A 20425-nucleotide genomic window follows, 5' to 3' on the forward strand; every position below is an offset into this window, starting at 1 on the left:
ATTCACAACTCAGGCCGACCAAAAATACTACTCTCTCCCAGTCATGTAGTGGAACAATGTGATTCTCTGATCTCGTATTCAAACACATAGATGTATTATAGATCTGCCAAATATTTACAATAAATGTAGTGAGCTTCTGATCCACACAAAAGCTTCATGAACGGAAATAAACCACATCCCAGATCACAACAAACAGACAGCAGGCAGCTCAGATAGTAACATGCTTGTCAAAATGTTTTGTCAGGGTCTCGGTGGACGGGAAATAAGCAAGACTAAATGTTTACTGTCAATATTAAATGATGTAACACGAGAGGGAAGTGACAATTCCGGCAAGGGGAAGCTTAATCTGATTTCAGTGTATGCACTGGAGAAAGACACCAGTGGATGTGAATGATTCATATCTAAAATATGACACATGTAAATGCCATTGTAGAAAACGGGACACAGAGTGTTATCTTTGTCGTGATTATTCATCTTCTTTCTTCCTGATTGACAGCGGAATTGTGTCACAGATCTGAAACCAGTGAATCTGGTGATTCCCAGAATAAACAATAGCTGGTACGAACCAGCCTTCCTGCCACCCAAACTGTGCTCATAGCAGTTGTGAGTCATGTTACTACACCAGAATAAATCTAAATCATCTACCCACTGGCCATCTGGTCCTGTCACTAACTCACTCCGGGTTATACCACGTTAAAAAGATGAGTTCTTTAAGATCTTTAGTGCTAATGAGTCACTTCCTCCATCTTTGTTGGACTTCTGTCTCGAACACATAAGAGTTGGTATTTCAGCTTAGTTTCATGATATTTTTGTATGGCAATATTGTATCATCACACAGATGCCAAGTATCCATTTTTAAAAAATGATATGAATTATTCATATTACAAATACAAATTCAACTTTTGGAAGCCTACTAGAATAATTTAATCAATTTTCTTTATAGTCTGCCAGATACATTTTAGCCCTGTTTCCACCGAGCAGTACAGTACAGTACAATTTTTTTCCGTTTCCACTGAAAAGTTTTTTCCACATTTTTGGCCCTCTGTTGGGGTACCTAGCACACAGATCTGGTACTAAAAGGTGGAGCTGTGAACACTGCAGTCTGTTGATTGGTTGGTAGTGGATGGTCACTCTGCTCAGGGCTGAGTTGTGGCTGGTTTTGTAACCACTGTTGATACTGAGGAGAGTTTAATTAGTAAACTGTAACTATAAAATGAAAGGATGTTTTGCTGCCTCTCACAGCAGCTGGAGTCAGAGAAAAAATAACTTAATACACTGGGCCGACTTTTAAGGTGGAACGTTAACTTGTAATGTTACTCAATGCACAAGGTGACGACGTGAATCAATCAACACACCTTAAATTTCACCACACTTTTAGTAATGAGTGGATTTTCAAGCGTTTATATATTAATTTTGACCGAGACGGAATATATATCCCAATCCTCAGTTGGAGAAAAAAAGAGTCGCAAAGCGTTGTTCCTGTGGGCTCCAGCAACACTAAACCCCTGAGCTTGCCTGAGAAGGACTAAATGCACAAACCTGCTATTTTTGAATATCCCATGGAGAGAGACTCTCACTGCAGCCTGTTTTATTTTGTTCTGAAAATGTCAGCGTACAGCCTCGTTCTGTGGACGATAAACAAGGTGCAGACTTTCATCTGTGTCACTGGTAATATGGAAATACAGTGAGCTTGACGGAGCAGTGAGTGACAACAACTGCGATGGAAACACAAAGGTCTAGGTACCATGTCTGAAGGGTTACTTTGTTCCAAAGGTACCATACCGAAAGTGTTTGGTGGAAATACGGCTTAACTGCAATAAAATTCATTAAAGTGAGATGAACAGACTGAAAGCTTGATCTTATTGGATAAAACAGATGTTGACAAAGTTTTTCTTGAGGGACAAAATTTGCAGCTAAAACTAGGTAATAAAAAGTAAAATATCGGAGTATGTTTTATCGCGATACTCAGCATATCACTACATATTTAAAATCCCAATAAAATTGTATCGTGCTAATATCGTATCATGGGGCCCCTGGTGATTCCCACCCCTACTAAAGGCCCAAACACACTTAAAGTAATAATTGACACACCTTATTTGACACGTCCGTTAGCTGGTGCTCCTATGGACTGCAAGCATCCTATTTGAAATGCCAACACAACGGAAGCAGCAGTATTTTAGGAAAAGGTTACTATTTACGTTAAATATTTGTATTAAAAAGGTTGCTATGTACAGTTAGGAGGCAGAAGTTAGATACTCCCCATTCATTCTCTATACATTTCTGTTATAGTAACATTATCTGAAATTCAAGTGTCACAGAGCCAGCAGTATTTTGGGAGAAGGTCGCTATGTAAATGTAGCATGCAGGAGTTTGTATGCTTTACAAATACTCCCCATTAATTTTCTATACATTTCTATTTCAGCAGCTTGTAACGTTACATAAGGCAGGCGGAAAGTGTTGGCTGCGCATTGCTGCTCTCATCAGTATGTTGTCAGAACTCTGGTAAAGCCACTGAGCACCTGCCATCTTGTCATCTTTTATTTTTCTCTCAGGTGGGTTGCATAAAGCACAGCTAATCTTAACTCTGTACCATTTTAATTAATTGCTGTTGCCAGGTTTGTAGTTTTATAACCAGCAGATGTCAGCTAACGTTGATGGTAGATGACACAGGATGAGTATGTTGACGTAACTACCAAGGGTCTAAGCTTTTGTTTTCTTTTTGTGAGCATCTGACATGTTACAACACAATGGTTAAGATTCACAGGGCCTACCAGGATAGCTGTTGACAGTGGTAGTTGTTTTCATTTAGCATTACAGAATTACAGCTGTATAATTCATTAAGTTTAAAGGTACGCCAAAGGAGCTAACATCCACTGTTGCTCACTCTTGTTGCCCGTCCCTCACCTTGTCTCTCCTTCTAACCTCTCTGCCTCACTGACTTTAGCCACTGGGTCTTCATTCGATGCTCCAAAATCGAAACAAGGTCGCAGAGGGGGACATCAAAGCAGTTTGACACACCTCATAACACTTTAAGTGTGTGTTCAGCCATTTAAAACAATAGGTGTACTTCAAACTGCATGCATTAGACACTTTTCAGTGCATTAGTGTTTTCCTAGAGGCCAAATCTGCTGTTATGAACTCAACTTCTACTGTTAAATTTAAGTCTGGAAATCATCCGAAGAATCAATTGAGACCAGCAGCTGACCAACTGGAAAACTGCTATATGGACAATGGTTTATATGTTGGCAAAAATGATCATTATGCATGCTTCACCAACTTCATGGCCTATTGTCACTTGAAATATATTAATAAAGAGGTTCCAGTACTTTTGGAGGTGAGTAGTTATGCCAAAAAAAGCCTCCATGTCCTTCCCAGTTTTAAATCCAAAAAGGAAAACCAAGGACTTTAGTCCAACAAGGAACTGAGACAGGTGACTGAGGTGCAAACAGACATGCAGTATGCGGAGGAACAGTATGGGAAGTTCTATGTCAGTTCAGTGTGTTGGAAATGAGATCAGCAGCAGCTTTGTTTCACCAACAAAAAGTGAAAATGTTTAGAAAGTTGAGAACAAATCCCAGCACAACAACATAAAGATAAACCAGGTGACAGCAGGAAGTGAAAAAAGAGTCATGTTTCTAAGTGGCCTCCTGTCGGAGCAGCTCAGAATACCAAGGGAAGCAATTAAATTTTGGAGCCGTACACAGATCCCACATCGTTCCTCACTCGGTAATGGTCCAATCTTTGAGCTATAGACATTTCAAAAAGGGCAAAGGAGAACACAGACTAACATCTTGGGAAAAGGGGATCTATTTTGATGAAGTCTTATCTGCTAACGTACAGAAAGACACAAGCCTACACTTGCCAACAGGAGAGGCAGATATGTTGAATCACATATTGTTGAACAGGCCAAGTTGAAGGTGTTTGGAAGCAGGAGAGCAATGGATTTGTAATTTCCAGGAGGAGGATGTGTGGGGTTCAACACTGATCCAACACTTGTACACATGGGAAAAGATAAAGGGCAACTCTGTCTGCAGGAAATTACATTTATACACTACTAAATTATTTGCCAAATATATTTTGATGGCAACGTGGTAGTTCATTTATCCAGTGCAGATGCCAGGATTTTGTACCGCAAATAATTCTTGTGGTAACGGTGGGCGATGGGTGGTGGGACAACCATGACACAGGAGACACAACCCGAGCCCTGTGTGTGGTTAGGTTTAGCACTTTGGTTGAGGTTAGGGGGAGATTGTGGTTTCATTTAAAGGTTATTAAAAGTATCCAGCCGTGTCAGGAGCTTTAGGTTACATTTGATATTATTGGTATTTAACGGAGACCACAATCATTCCCTAATCGTAAACGATGGCTCTGAGGGGCTAAAAACAACAATTAAAAAGTCTCAGCATGCTTTGATTGCCGCCATTTTGTAAGTCATGTGTTGAAAATGTGTTAAATATGTTTAAAAAGTACTAATTCACACACTGAAAACATTTCACCAAGTTTTACTTTATATTAGTGAATAAGCGGCCTCTCTTTGAAAAGCTTTCTCAAGTGTCTGTGTCACTGCAGTTGAAGACAAGGGACCAGTAGCATCAATAGATTTGCCTGCTTCTCGCCCACTCGGTAAACAGTAAGACTGAAAATCCTCCGGAGCACTGTCACTGCCTTCTGCCGTGTTTTTCACTGACGCACAACAAACCCACATTGCATGCCGAGCCTGTCTTTAGGAGACTGTTGCCAACTTTGGTTGGTGCTGGGTAGGATTTACCTTGAGTTTTTCAGCAGTGATCAAACATGGTTTTAATGACAATTTAAAAAAAACACTTATGTTGGTTTATCATGAAACCACTAACTGTTTCATCCCTAAGCTCTAACAACAGTGAGTGCCACCAATGGAAGGCTGCTCTGGCCCAACAAGAATTAAGTTTCTTAAAAACACTAATTGCTGTTTTAAGATGATTTCTTAGACAGGTTAATGGCAAAACTTTAATGAACAGCTTCAGTTGACAAATAAAATTGCTACTGTCTACAACAAATGCTTAAGAACAAATGTTAATGTAATAAAAGCCAAATTGAAGATGACAGTGCAAACACACACAGCAGGAGGACCAGCAACTCTGCATTTGTGGTTTTTAATATTTAACTCAGAGCAGTGCCTGAGTTAGCTGCTCTTTACTGGATTGAGCTAGGTCACACACACACACACACACACACACACACACACACACGTATGGACACACATACGTGCTCACATGCTCCACTGCTCAGAGGAAACTGGATCAGTGTGCCTTCCTCTGCGTTCACTCAGCAAAAGTTCATCCGCTTCACTTATGCATATTTATGCCTTGCGAATATGTGTGTGTGTGTGTGTGTGTGTGTGTGTGTGTGTATTTGAGTGTGTGTATTTGAGTGTGTAGCAGTGGGAAAGTCACCCCCAGGCTGTTCCATAATGTACTTAGTGTTTGATTTGCAACAAATGCAATAATGATCCAACTGTCTTTCCTTGATATCTCCATGCATTAGCAAATTATCAGCTGCAAACACACACACTCATACACATGTTCGGAAATGCTGCTAAACGCCTAATCATACATGTTTATACACAGCTAAACAAAAAGGACAAATAAAAACTCACACACGCTCACGTTCACTCCCCAAGGAATTTAACATAGCGTTACTCGCAGTCTACAACCTCAGGTAACACACACACACGCACACAAACCAATACACGATCATCCTTTGCTGAATCAAGGCAGCCATTCCCTCGTATGACCTGGCAGTGTGGCATTATGTGTATTAATACATACGCAATCCGTAGTAAAAAGAGAACTGTCTGTGCACTAACATTTCTCTAGAGCTACAGTGGCCTGGAAGGGTCTTAAAACCCCAATTGTGAATAAGAGTTTAAAAATCCTCCAAACTTCACCAGCTGACCAGGTAGCTAATTGGTTTTACTTTGAGAAATAAATCTCACGTTTCAATCAGGAACAATTTGCAGTGTAATATGAATATAAGACCAGAATGGGAGGAGGATATCTGGAATTAGCCAAAGCTGAGCAATTACATCCATATCAAGATCCATTAGGATTACACCAAAGAACCATATATTCAACATAATTTAGAAGGAAGAAAAAGGTCCTTGAGTGTTCAGTTAAGAACTGGTCTCATAACCCTGACAACTGAGGCAGACAGATATATGTGTGTTCCTGTAGAGCAGTGTTTGTGTGGTGTTTTTGTGAATGAATGAACTAAGGAGTCTACTATTGAAAAAAAAACATCCATCTCCTGTCTATAAAGATACACTATTCATCATGTATGTTCACAAGCTGAAAGAAGATGAAGAAGAACCCCTGATTCCATCCCTACCACCCTGCCCACCTACCCATCCATAGGATTACAGGTTACAAAATACATTCAGGTGAAGGAGGAAAACTAAAAATTTTATTAATTACTCAAACAAATGTAGAAAGCGAGGGGGAAAGAAAGCAAAGAGAAACAAAACTGGGTTAGGGTCCAATTGGGTTTCAAACATCTCACTAAAAGCTTTACAAATACTTATCGAGAAGGTGGAGAGATTAGAACTCAGCCAGAACATACTGTATGCATTAAGTCAGCTGGCTGGTCTCTACATCGAGGGCATAATGCCACAACATCCGGATATATCTCTGCCAGTCTGGCATTAGTAAGATGAGCTCTATGTACCACTTTCAGTTGCATTAAGCTATGTTTGGCAGATGTGGATGATGCGTGTATCAAGTCTAAGACGGAGTCCCATTGGTCATCTATTCCAAGATCAGTGTGCCAGGCATGGATTAATGCCATTAATGAGCTCATATATCATGGATATCAGTCCTCTACGATCTGACTTCAATTCACAGATAAGGGTGATATGTGATTTTGTCGGCTTGGAAATTAGTTGAATGTATTTTTACAAAGCACCTAATTTGAAGGTAACAGAAGAAATGGTTGTTAGGTAGATCGTACATTTGGTCTAGCTGAGAGAAAGATGCAACTGTATCTTCTATGTATAAATTATGGATTGATCTGATCCCTTTATTAAGACCAAATTATTTTTTCTTCTGGCAACACTGCAGCTACATAATCCTTAGTATTTCTATTATGCACCTTCCTCAAGCCCAACTGATACCATCAACAGATATTAGCTTTTCACAAAGTCATTTATTGTATGGTACTGGCATACATATCGGCTGAAAAGTAAAAAGCAATTAAGAAAAGATATGTGAAAGGGCGTGTTCCAGGTGGTTTAGTAACGGTGTTTACATATTCTGTCTACCAGAGAGCGAGTTTATTTTTCCAGGTGTAAAATGTCTCGCTCTGAATTTCTTAGTCACATGTCCTTAATCTAAGGGATCCTCATCAGAAACACTATTACAGTGCTTGTTCAAAACATGCCTGTTCCGAACGGGTCGATTGCTTGGCCCACACAGCCAAGTCACGGCTACTCACAGTCAGAAACACCAGTGAAATACACTTAGCAGAGGTATTAACTTCCAACTAGATGTGTTTAAGTCGCTTGGTTTGACATAACCATTGTGGTTATAAAGTAGAGCATCAACTTAATTACCGTAGGTATTTTTGCCAGTGGTAACGTTAAAGGAAATGACCACTTTAGAATGAAAATACAGACAATACTTAGTGACCCTCATACTGACAAGAAGCCCAGTGTAGTTTTTTAATGCACAAAACTCGTTTGGGGTATCGGAGGATAACAGCTAGCTGGATTTTTCCTAAAAAACGTCAGAATGGCTTTTCCGTCGTAAGCCAAATGCCCTGAACCCCGAACAAGTTTTGTGGATTAAAAAACTACACTGGCCCTCTTGTCGGCATGAGGGTGAGTAAGTGCTGTCTGTATTTTTATTCTAAAGTGGCCATTTCCTTTAGTGGTGTTCAGTTAGTATGGCAAACTTACACAATTTAAATTGCAATGGCAGATCAGCGCTGTTCCTGTAGGCTAATAGCTCAAGGTAAGGAGGGTTCGATTGTACCACTAGTACATCCGGAAGCCTTGAAGTCCCGTCCCCACATTGCACAAAGCACCGTTTGGGTCCCCAGCAATACACCCGCCACGTGCAAAGTATATCAGATGAAGAGTTCTTGAGATATGCAAAAGACATACTGACAGAAATTCCTTGGTTTATAGTTAAATTGTTTTGTTTATGTTTGTATCTATAACAATATTAGCATCTTCCTCAGAAATTCAGCATCAGTAAGACTCTCTTAATTGCATGTTTTGAAAGGGTTAATTTTTCAGTATGTGTAACCGTACATCATGATTCATTATGTGATCATTTTGGTTGTCGAGTGTCTTGAGAGCCCACACATGCAGGCACTTAAAAATCCATTTCTGGTAGCTCAGGAAAACTTCTACAAAGCACCCAGCATCTGGTTATTCCTGAGAAAAAACATCCTTTGATGCAGAGAAGAAGAAGAAGCATTTTGTAAAGGAAGAAAGTGCCGCCCACAAAAATAAAAGCCAGCTCTGCAGTGCTGACCTCACTGAGTGACACTTCAAAAACTCAACAGCCATTTCAGCTCTGCAACATGATGCTTGGAGCCTGTTCAAGTGCAGACTGAGAGGGAGGAAGACCGCCAGTCATCGATCTCCCTCAACATGAAGGACACCATATTAACTAAGTGGCGGCCATCTCTTATTCATGCGCTGCTCATTACTTATCAACGCCCTCTCACTCCTGTACTCTGATGGGATTTTCACGGTCCATTTATGGGACAGGGTGATGGAGGAAAAGATGGAGGAAGGGCGGGGGGAGGAGGGGGTAAACGAAGAGGGGGAGGAGGGAGTAAATAAGAGACAGCAATGGAGAGGTAAAAGGAGGCCGACGTATGGAAATGGTGAATGATGAGCAAAGCCCAGAGAAGAAGGCGAAAGGGGCTGAGGCGTGTGACAGATAAATCACTGGAGGCTTCCAATCACACAGGAAACAAGAGCCACAGACAGAGATTGGTCCCAATGACCCACTTAGCAGGAGACAGACAAAAAATGGCTTTTAATTTACAGTTATGAAGTCTGGCTGTGATGATCATGATGATAATGGCCTTATGAAATGCTGTATTAAACACAGGAAGTAGTCTGATTAACGAATGGGCTTGTATAAAATCAACACTGCTCCTGCAGCCTCGTCAGTACCAGTTATTTTGATTTTACTTTAAACCCTTTTAACTCCTGCCCCTGGGGCCACCATGAACTCACAATTAATATGCTAATGATATTGGTGAAATACTTATAAAATGCTACACATATCACCCCTTGTTCAATCAAACCTTGGGTTTCAATTTGTCAGCTTTTAAATTTTAACGTCAGATCATACCGTAACCTAAGAGGACTGAACTTGAGCTGACCCCCAGCCTGGGGCGGACTTTTAGATTAATGAAAGAGTCATTAAAAAAATGAATTAATTCATAAATCACTTTAATCATCCTTAAATTAAACAGGCGGGGGATTTTTGGCAGGCAGAGAGGGGGAGTCGAGGAGGGATGAGGTTGGATGGCAAAACACGGAGCTATCAGCCAAATTTTGTTCCAGTGAACTAAACAATGACTGAATGATTTGTGTGTGTTTGTGTCACAAATGTTATTAGGCATGGGATGATGTGAAAATGTTATGTCACACGATTATCCTGGCCAAAATTACTGCAATTCACAATATTATCCCCATAATCATCAAAATGTGTTAAAAACTGGCTCTAAAACATACAGGAATCATGTTACCTCACATTTTGTTGTGAAACAACAACTTGTGCAACAGATTATTGCATCATAGATAGGACACACTGTTTTTAGTGAACGTTCTTTCCAATGAAAAAACAATCAATGTTGAAAAGTTTCTTCAATTGTTGGTTGCCCATCAGTCTCTTTAGGTGCTGTTGGACCTGATTTTCACAACAATCCCAATCAACTCAACAATCAACTTTTTCTGCAGTCTATCAATAATATGTGATGTAATTTAGTGGCTGACTGTCATTAGGAGATGGAGGAGTTGGTGGATGGCATGACACCCAGGCAATATGCCTGCCATGCTGCTGACCATTGTTCAAGACCAACAAAACTGACTGTGTTTTAGTGACTTGTCTATGTTTTTACAGTTACTTTTAGTCCCCAAATGTGGGTGTTCTTTAGCAAACCATCAGCAGGGATAGTGGCGCTAATGTAGTTGTTTTTTATGAAGACATTGGTGCATTTTCAGCCAGGATTGTGCCCCCAAACTGTGTATTTTAAGCCAAAATACAATCTTTTTCTGTTTTTGTGCCTAAACCTAACCACACATTAACCACAGCACCATTGAAACATTAAGTTTAGACATATCTGCAACATAATAACATACAAATGTCATTGGCAGAAATGTAAAATGCCAACATTTTTTCTGATGATTGGATTGTGTTTTTATTGCGATCCGAGATAAACTGTCCGATCCTTAAATGTAAGTACGCTTCAAACATTATAAGCCGGAGCCAGATTGTTTCATATACATTTTCAAATGAGATCAACTCAACATCAGTCTGAATATTTTTCACCATCAGATTTTCAGGCTTTATACAAGAAATTCAAAAATGTACTGTATGATATTTAAGAAATCAGTACAAGTTGTACAAACTGAATAGCTGGTCATGCCTTCACCTTCCTCTAGCACACTTGAGTTCGGTCTCACTCCAAAGTCGTCGAAACCTGGCGCTTGGGCAGTGACTTAACCACGTGCTTTTGTTGCTTAAACCCAACCATGTATGTTTGTTGTTGAAGGAAAAAAAATGTCAATTGGCAGTCTTGTACCAACACAGAGACTGTGTGTAAATGTTAAATTTGGATCTGGATGGGGAAAGTCCATGACCAAACATCAATATGTGATGAATGTGTTGGTTAAAAAGAAGGTCCAAGTTTTGATCATCTATACATAGACTACATGTGATTCTCTGCATATGAAATATCTATCTGAAAAGCAACCACAGCGATGAAGTGGTGGAGCAAAAAGTACAATAGTTTCCTCTGTAATGTAGTGGATTTGAAGAATAAAATAATATAAAATAGGAATACTCAAGCAAGGTACAAGTACCTCAAAACTGTACTTAAATAGAGTACTTGAATAAATCTACTTTGTTCCTTAATATGAATATAAATCCTTTAAACAAGGTATTTTCAAACCATATTCCTTCAAACTTGAATAAAATTCTAGTTGAGATTTCTCTTCCTGTCCTGATCCTGCCTCAGGAACTACACCAAACTCATCTTCCCACGCTACAGTCACTACTGACATCACACACACACACACACACACGCACGCAGTGAGCCAGCAATGCATGAAATAGCAACACAACGCAGTATGACCTAATCAAGGGATGTTGCACGCAAACAGCGGGGGTTTTACGCCTACAGTCATTATTTTATTATGTGTGAATGCTGATGAATCAGTCAGGATTCTCTGAGTTGCATTTCGCCCCACATACAGTAAACTCAGCACAGGACTGCAAGGGTGTTTTTTTTTTTTCATTTTCTTTGAATAACATTTCAACCTCAGACTGCAGCATCCTCTCCCTTTACTGTGAATTTATGTACAACACGACCAGACAGATATGAATGCATTTTCAGGATACACTGTATTATTATGATGACATAACAAGTTTGAAATGAAGACAATGATTGATATGAACTGTTCAACACCAGTGAGGGCACATCAGGTAATTATCAGTGTGTGGGTGTGTATTAGAACACACACAAATGTTCCTAATGTCCCTCACAGTGTGTGTGTGTGTGTGTGTGTGTGTGAGAGAGAGAGAGATAGAGAGAGAGAGAGAGAGACTGTATGCAATAATGTGTGTGAGCCATTCAGCCTTGGGATGTGATTTAAGACTAACTGTTAATGCTGCTAATTATGGCTTTTAAAGGCATTTAGGCCTGTTAGGTTCATTGTGTGTGTGTGTGTGTGTGTGTGTGTGTGTGTGTGTTCACTCACCTTGTGTTGTTTCCACATCATAGCCAGCGTCTTAACGTCGTGTTTGGCGTGTTTTCCCTCCTCCAGACACTTCATACACACCGGGATCTTGCAGCTGTAGCAGTACATGCTGAAGTTTTCCGCCTCATGATCCACGCAGGTCGCCGGTTTCCGCGCGGTGGCAGGCGGCTGAGCGCCGCCTCCTCCGCTTGCCGCGCCGCCTCCCGCCGCTTGGATCGGCGGCGGCACCAGGCGGTGCTTGGCGAGCGGACCGCGGGACGGGTGGCACCTCTGCTGGCAGGCGTTACAGTAGTACACGTCGCACTGCTCGCACATCACCGCCGCGTCCACCGGGTTGCGGTCGCACAGCTGGCACTTCACCGCGGAAGAAGAAGAGGCGGCGGACGCGCGGCGGTTCTGCTGGTACCGCGTCACTATGGCCTCCAGCAGCCGGTTCCGGGGGAAACCCCGGAGCCCCCGCTCGTCCAGGGAGACGCTCCGGTGGCACAGCGGGCAGGTGAGGGAGCAGTGTCGCGGGTGGGTGGCTGGCGGAAACACCCGCACTCCGTTTGGACTCTTGAGCTGGCACGGTGTGTAGGAGCCGTACCCGCTGTCCGTCTCGCTGTACAGGCTCATCTTGTCCATGTCCAGGTAGTCGTAGTCAGAGCTGCCAGAGGCTCGGCTCTGCACCGGGGTCTCTCCGTCCGGGGTCTGGACGGTGATGTTCCGAGCACAGGCCAGGCAGACATTGTGGGAGCACGGCAGCAGGATAGGGTCCTTGAAGAGGGAACCGCAAACGGGGCATTTTAACTCTTCCTCCATCGCTCCCGTCTGTTTCTGTGGACCGGGGGGAAGAAGCAGCTTCAATGAAAACACTCCAGGACCGACTGACACGGACAGCTCCCTACGCCGCTCTGCGCATGCGCACGGGGGGGGGGGGGGGGGGACTGTGGTTGGAGCTGATTGATCGAGTTAATTTAAAGGCTCTGAAACGCCACAGAGCTTCTGTTCTCATGAAGTGTGATTAATTTAGTATTATATTGTGTCTGTTTATTATAGTTATCAGTTGAGTATTTTATTTTGGTATTATTATTATTACAAACTGTCTGATTTATGTGCCTCATTGCAGTCCTCAGATTTTTTGAATCGTGGTTTAAGCATATTCTTTATTGAACACTTTGATCTGAAAAGTGCTTATAAAGTTCATTATCCTCCTGAGACCTGAACTTTTGTTTGATTCATATTTTTAATTTCTCACAGCTATTTGGGATCATTCAGTAATTTATTTCCAGTAACCACGTATCCTGTTGGGGGTCACAGGGAGGCTGGAGCCTATCCCAGCTGACACTGGGTGAGAGGCAGGGTACACCCAGGTCACCAGACTGTCACAGGGCTGACACATAGAGACAGACAACCATTCACACTTACATTCACACCTACGGACAATTTAGAGTCACCAATTAACCTGCATGTCTTTGGACTGTGGGAGGAAGCTGGAGTACCCGCAGAAAACCCACACTGAGACGGGGAGAACATGCAAACTCAGCACAGAAGGGCTCCCTCCTGGGTCACCAGGAACCCTCTTGCTGTGAGGTGACAGTGCAAACCACCACACCACCGTGCTGCCCCTGACCAATGCATCATATTTTACAAATTGATTTTAAGAAATTATTTGCAAAGTAACCAGTCATTATAGTCAGATAAATGCAAAGGAGTAAATGTAACCCTAAAAAAGGTGGAGTATAAGTATGAAGTAGTATAAAATTGAAATCTAGTAAAGAACAAAATCCTCAAAATAGACTTTGGTGCAGTACTTGTACTTTTCCACCACTGCAAGTCTGTTAACAAAGCCTGGTCTGTGTATTTTTAACTACTTTAATTCCTGTTAGTTAAAGAAAAGTGTTTAATCCTTATCCATCCTGAAGGCAGGGCACAGAGATGCCATGACTGTCAATCATTCTGTGAACAGTAACTGTGGTCATGATGATTAATGATGATCATTTATGGTGACTGCCTGATGCTCTGCATTTGTTCTGCCTGTCAGCTGGAGACAAATGATTATAGCGGTAAAACTAGAATGTTAAGACCCTCGATCCCTCCAGAGAGGACAGGTGCTCAGAATGGATGAGGATTTTGTAGTCAGTTCGATCCGGTAACCTTTGTGTTGTGTGACATTAGCTTTCTGTGTTAGCTCAATGTTTAATTGACCAGACAGTGGCCCCTCAGGGTGCAGCATTAATCCCACCCACTGGGACAACTCTTCCATTTATTAGCCCTGCTTGCATCCCATTACCTGGGATTTACAGACCTGCTCTGTGGTGAGAAGAGTGTGAACACCTACTTTGAAATGGATATGTGCACACATGCATGCCATTACTTTCATTGCCTTATTTAACCTTGAAAGACTATCTAAGGCTCTTCTACAAGAGAAAACTAAGTTTCCTCTTGTTTCAGTCATTTTGAGGACATGTACTCATAAAAATTTAAAGGCAGAGCTGCAAATGACTGTAAGACAGCTCAGTGTGATAGCTAGGGATGAAACCTCCAGTTAAATTGTCACTTTGACAGTAATGCAAAAGTCTAAATGGCTTTCAAAAGGGTAGCAATCATTGTAAGATGCTCCTAAAGAAAATCCAAGCACCCAACAGCACAATCCCCTAAAAGTACAGACAAAGTAGAGTTATTTGGAGTTATGTTTATGGTTATTGGAGTAAAAGTACAATAGATGAATGACGATAGATGTCACAATAGATGTCATTTAGAACTGAAGAAGCTTCTTGGATGAGAGGCGAAACGTCCTCAAGAAACGCAAGCAAGTCCAGTTGCCTGCGATATAGCACTTACGATTACAATAGATGAATGCTTCTGGATTAATGACCTATGGTGGAGTAGATGCCGAAAGTACCATAAAATGGAAGTACTCAAGTAAGGTAAGCAGGCTACCTCAAAAATGTACTCAGTGAACTTTACAGCATTTGACTATATATTATTGGTTACTTTCCACTTGTCGCCTCACAGCAAGAGGGTTGCCAATTCGAATCCAGGGTGGGGGGGTTCAAACCCCAGAGTAGGGGAGCCCTTCTGTGCAGAGTTTGCATGTTCTCCCTGTGTCAGCGTGGGTTTTCTCTGGGTACTCCGGCTTCCTCCCACAGTCCAAAGACATGCAGGTTAATTGGTGACTCTAAATTGTCCGCAGGTGTGAATATGAGTGTGAATGGTTGTCTGTCTCTAGGTGTCAGCCCTGTGATAGTCTGGTGACCTGTCCAGGGTGTACCCTGCAACCCCCAACACGATAAGCAGTTACAGGAAATGAATGAAAAATGAACTTTCCACCAATACTGATAAGTATAGGTTGGCTATAAAAGTAACCAGTGGTTAAATGGTGAGGTAAAAACTACTTTGCAATTTCACATAATTCACTATTTCACATTCCCAGCACAATTTCACACAGGTGATAAGCTGGACACACACCTGTTCTCCTCAACATGCTGTTTATGTACCGCTTAGTTCTCCATCTGTATGCACTGTCACTTTGGGTAGCTCTGTTTGCCCATTTTTAAGGCGTTGTCCTGCTGCTTTCATGTTTATTAATTAATCCTCTCAGAAAGATGCTTGAGGTCCTGCAAGCCAATTCTTGACCAGATGCCTTCACCTCTGAATGAAACACAGGGAAAGCGAGAAAAAAAACCTCCCTTTTCTAGTTTAGTTTATTATGATCCCTGTTAGCTACTGCTTTGCGACAGCACAGACAATTATTATTTACATGCATGAGGTTCATAACAGTGTATCAGTCATTTTATATAGGTCACCTTTTCTTGTAGTCTCATTTGGAAAACATGAAAATATGATTAGCATACTAACAGAAAACCATCACTAATTAAATGTGCCTGCACCACAAACAAAGACAGAGCCTTCACATCCCGAGACACATGACACAGTCAAACTTACCTTTGATATTAATAAATGAGGCTTTGACAACTATACTTTTGTCTGTTTTATGGATAACCTAAGTCTTCGTCAAAAGGTGCTGCTTCAATAGAATTTTAAATCTAGCTTTATTGTTTTCCTGTGTGATATGTCGAGGGAGTGAATTCCATTCATGCATACTGTGCATTACTGTATGTTTCATTGCGTTTGTTCTCACTGATGGTGGTATAAAGTTTCCTCTTGTGGAGTAGTCATGTCCATCTGAACTAAAAGGACACAGGGGTGTTCAGTCTCAAGTTTTTCCTTCAAAGACTTTAAAATCTGTCTGTTCATGGAGAGCTGAGTTTGCCTCATTGATTTTATCTGCTTCTTGCTATTTTCTTCTACTGCTCACCATGGCTGCCAATTACGAAACAGCCAATAAGATAGCAGCTGGTTGGGCACTTGACATTGTGCAGCCTCTGGAGCCGTTTAAAACACCATTTAATACAACTTCCTCAAATTTAGCAGTGATAAAACTGAGGCTCTCCTTGTGGGCACTAAATTTACTTTGGCTGAACCACACAGTTTCTCTTTAACAGTTGACAACTCCAAAGTTCGTCCATCACCTCAGGTTAAGAGTCTGGGTGTCATCCTGGACAGTACACTGTCCTTTGAGGCCCACATCAACAATGTTATTGGGACTGCATACTTTCATTTACGAAATATGAATCGTCCTCGCAGATCATTTACACCTCAGAGTGCTGCTATCCTCATTCCTTCTGTGGTTACATCTCACATTGATTATTGTTATTCTGTCCTCTTTGGTCTCCCTCTCAAGTGTCTTCATAAACTCCAGTTAGTCCAGAATTCAACTGCCCGTATCATTACTAGAGTAACTTACTAGAGTTTATGAATTTCTAAGTTACTTAATACCACTGCAGTCACTTTTTTAGGCTACAATTTGTCATTTTTTGGGTGAAGTACTCGTTTAACTAATTTTTATACTAATTTAGGTTGTAAATATCCCCCAGGGATTAATCTTACTATATGATGACGAAAACTGTCTGTGTGTCTGTGTGTCTGTTCCACGTTTTTCTCTTCACTGACTTGGTCAATCCATGTGAAATTTGGCACAGTGGTAGAGGGTCATGGGAGGATGCGAATGAAGCAGTATTACATCAATTGGCCAAAGGGGGGCGCTATAGCAACCGATTAAAATTGCAGACTTTGAATGGGCATGTCTCATGCCCCGTATGTCGTAGAGACATGAAACTTTGCACAGAGATGCCTCTCTTCATGACGAACAAATTTGCCTCAAGAACCCATAACCTCCAGTTATATAGATTTTCCGCCATTTTGAATTTTTTGGAAAATGCTTAAAATCGATCTCTTCCTAGGAAGTTTGACCGATTTGCATGAAACTCGGTGAACATAATCTAGGGACCAATATCTAAAGTTCCCTCTTGGCAAAAGTTGTAAAACTTAGTAAAACTGAGCTTCTATAAGGCAATGGATATTGCAGAGGGCGTGGCTCATCACATAAAGTTGTATAACATCTCAAGGGTTTCACCGATCACCACGCAACTTTGTAGGCATATGACCACACATAATCTGAGGGGACCCCTCCATTACTGACCCCATCAAACAAAATGGGGGCGCTAGAGAGCTAATTTCTTATCTAGGCCTAACCGCCATATCGATTTTTACTAAACTTGGTAGATATGTAGAACAGGACGCCTCAAGGTGACTGGAGAAATGTAACTCTAATTGGCAACTGGGTGGCGCTATAACAACAGAAAAATGCTTAAAAATGGCTAAAATGCGACCGATCGCTGTGGCTCCCCCTGTGGCCGAATGTTAGGGGTTTTTTTTTTCAAATTTTTGGTATGACTAAGTCATGGTATGGTATGCTGTACATAATCACGCAAACTGTCAGTGTGTCATTCTGTCAGTCAGTCAGTCATTCTACCAGTGCGCTCCACTTTTAAGTCAATACAACATATAAACACTTTAACTATGTGCCTTTCAACGTGCTACCTCAACTACTAATGTACAGTTTTAGCCCACTAACTATCCCACTATTGGCAATGGTACTACTGTACTTTCAATAAAGCAATCATACCATCAAATTCACAAAAACTCTGTCTGAATACATTGCTCTTCTTAATGAGTTCAGCTGACTATTTAAACTGCAATGTCCTATGACCTGTATCCCAAACACACACCATGTGAAACTGTACGTGGGCAACTGTACACTCAGTGGATATGGACTAGTAAAGTGTTATTTTATCTTATCTTAGCCTATAATAATTCATCATAATTTGTTTGTTGATGAGATTTTTTGTCATTAATTTGAATCTGATCCACAAAGTTACCGGTAACTAAACCTATTAAATAAATGTAGTGGAGTAATAAGTACAGTATTTGAGCACATGTACTTAGTTACTTTCCACCACTGTTAGAACTACAACTATTGAAATGTCACTATAGTATAAGCAGAGGACAATAATTGAGTGAGTTTCCCACTCATGGAAGCATTAACTGGAGTGCAAATGTGTCACCTTTCTCCACAAACAGTATATCTATCATTCCCAAAGGGGAAATAAAGGGACTGGGACACACTGATCAACACTTCATCACTGTGTCTTCATCTGAGTCAAAGATGAATCACTCTATTCAACTAGAAGAATGAGCCCCTGACAGCTTCTATCAAGCATCTCCCAAATATAGAAGAATACTGGGGGCTGGAAATTAGACGTTTTTATTCTGTGGTTAAAGAGGAACTGGGTGAAGATACTGAGATAAAGTATTCGAGTACAGCTCCTTCACTACAGTCTTTGCCGCTGATGTATCAGAACCACCACCCATTCATCACATGAAATAATTCCTGTGTATTCCTTGAGAGTGTTGATTGAATGAATTCCTCTGGATAATCCCACCAGCCTGACGCTCCTTCTCCGAGGATAAGCTGATAACTTCACCCAAGGCTTTCCTGGAGCCCTCGATCACATCAGTGATTATAATGAGATGAGCTGTGAAGCAGAGAGAACAATCATGTGTTGAATCATGAACGCAGTCTAAAAATATCTGCGTCTGCCAGCGTAGCGTGCCGGGCCTGTCACTGCTGGGAAATGTTTTACACACAGAGACGAGCTATTGTTTTCATGTTGCAATAACACAAGCCAAATTGGTTAAGATGGGTTTTACCGCAGGAGCAACTACAGGGCAGACGTGTCACATGATTGGATTTAGAATTTTATAACAAAACAGGATGCTGAATGAGCAGATTTTTTTATTCCAGACATAAATTATGAAGCGGGTGTTAGCAAAAATATGGATTTTAGGATGTTTCCCAAGAAATAATGTAACATGAAAACTGATCAACAATATGTATAAAGAATTACTAAGATTATATAACTTCTTTTCAATGAAAAGATCATGAAGGTTTTTCTTGACATATACAAACATTTGAGCTTTGTGACATGGTGCGTTATTCTGCTGGAACTAGCCCTCAGAAGATGGGCACACTGTGGTCATAAAGGGATGGACACGGTCAGCAACAATACTCAGGTAGGCTGTGGTGTTTAAACCATGCTCAGTTGGTACTAAGGGGCCCAAAGTGTGCCAAGAAAATATCCCCCACACCATTACACCACCACCAGCCTGAACCGTTGATACAAGGCAGGATGGATCCATGCTTTCATGTTGTTTACACCAAATTCTGACCCTACCATCTGAATGTTGCAGCAGAAATCCAGACTCATCAGACCAGGCAACGTTTTTCCAATCTTCTATTGTCCAGTTTTGGTGAGCCTGTGTGAAGTGTAGCCTCAGTTTCCTGTTGTTAGCTGACAGGAGTGGCACCTGGTGTGGTCTTCTGCTGCTGTAGCCCATCTGCTTCAAGGTTCGACGTGTTGTTGGTTCAGAGATGGTCTTCTGCAGACCTTGGTTGTAACGAGTTGTTATTTGAATTACTGTTGCCTTTCTATCATCTTGAACCAGTCTGGCCATTCTCCTCTGACCTCTGGGTCAAGGGCACCCTGGCAGTGCCAGTTCACCTCCTGGGCACTGCCGGGGTGCCCTTGAGCAAGGCACCGAACCCCCCAACCGCTCGGGGCGCCTCATAAAGGGCAGCCCCCTCACTCTGAGATCTCTCCACTTTGTGCATGTATAGGTCCTATTTGTGCATGTGTGTGTCTTTCGGACCTGTGTGTAATTGACAAGCAAGAGTGAAAACATTGAATTTCCCCTCAGGGGGGATTAATAAAGTAAAATAAACTTAAACTTAAACTTAAACAAGGCATTTTCACCCAGAGAACTGCCGCTCACTGGATGTTTTCTCTTTGTCGGACCATCCTCTGTAAACCCTAGAGATGGTTGTGCATGAAAATCACAGTAGATCAGCGGTTTCTGAAACACTCAGACCAGCCCGTCTGGCACCAACAATCATGCCACGTTCGAAGTCCCTTAAATCACCTTTCTTCCTCATTCTGATGCTCAGTTTGACCTTCAGCAGGTCGTCTTAACCATGTCTACATGCCTAAATGCATTGAGTTG

General features: G+C 41.5%; 1 protein-coding gene across 3 annotated transcripts in view; it reads right to left on the minus strand.

Annotated features, from left to right (window-relative positions):
• The window catches only part of trim67 (tripartite motif containing 67), a 78386-nt gene extending 65521 nt beyond the window's left edge, over positions 1–12865 (minus strand). For all 3 annotated transcript variants that reach the window (XM_033648644.2, XM_033648643.2, XM_033648642.2), the window contains exon 1: positions 11981–12865. In XM_033648644.2, coding sequence (XP_033504535.1) covers positions 11981–12781 — 801 coding nt within the window. In that variant the 5' untranslated portion in view covers positions 12782–12865. The remainder of the gene's footprint in view (positions 1–11980) is intronic.
• Positions 12866–20425: the final 7560 nt, after the last annotated feature.

Source organism: Epinephelus lanceolatus, chromosome 13 (assembly GCF_041903045.1).
Source record: "Epinephelus lanceolatus isolate andai-2023 chromosome 13, ASM4190304v1, whole genome shotgun sequence".
NCBI lineage: Eukaryota > Metazoa > Chordata > Actinopteri > Perciformes > Serranidae > Epinephelus > Epinephelus lanceolatus.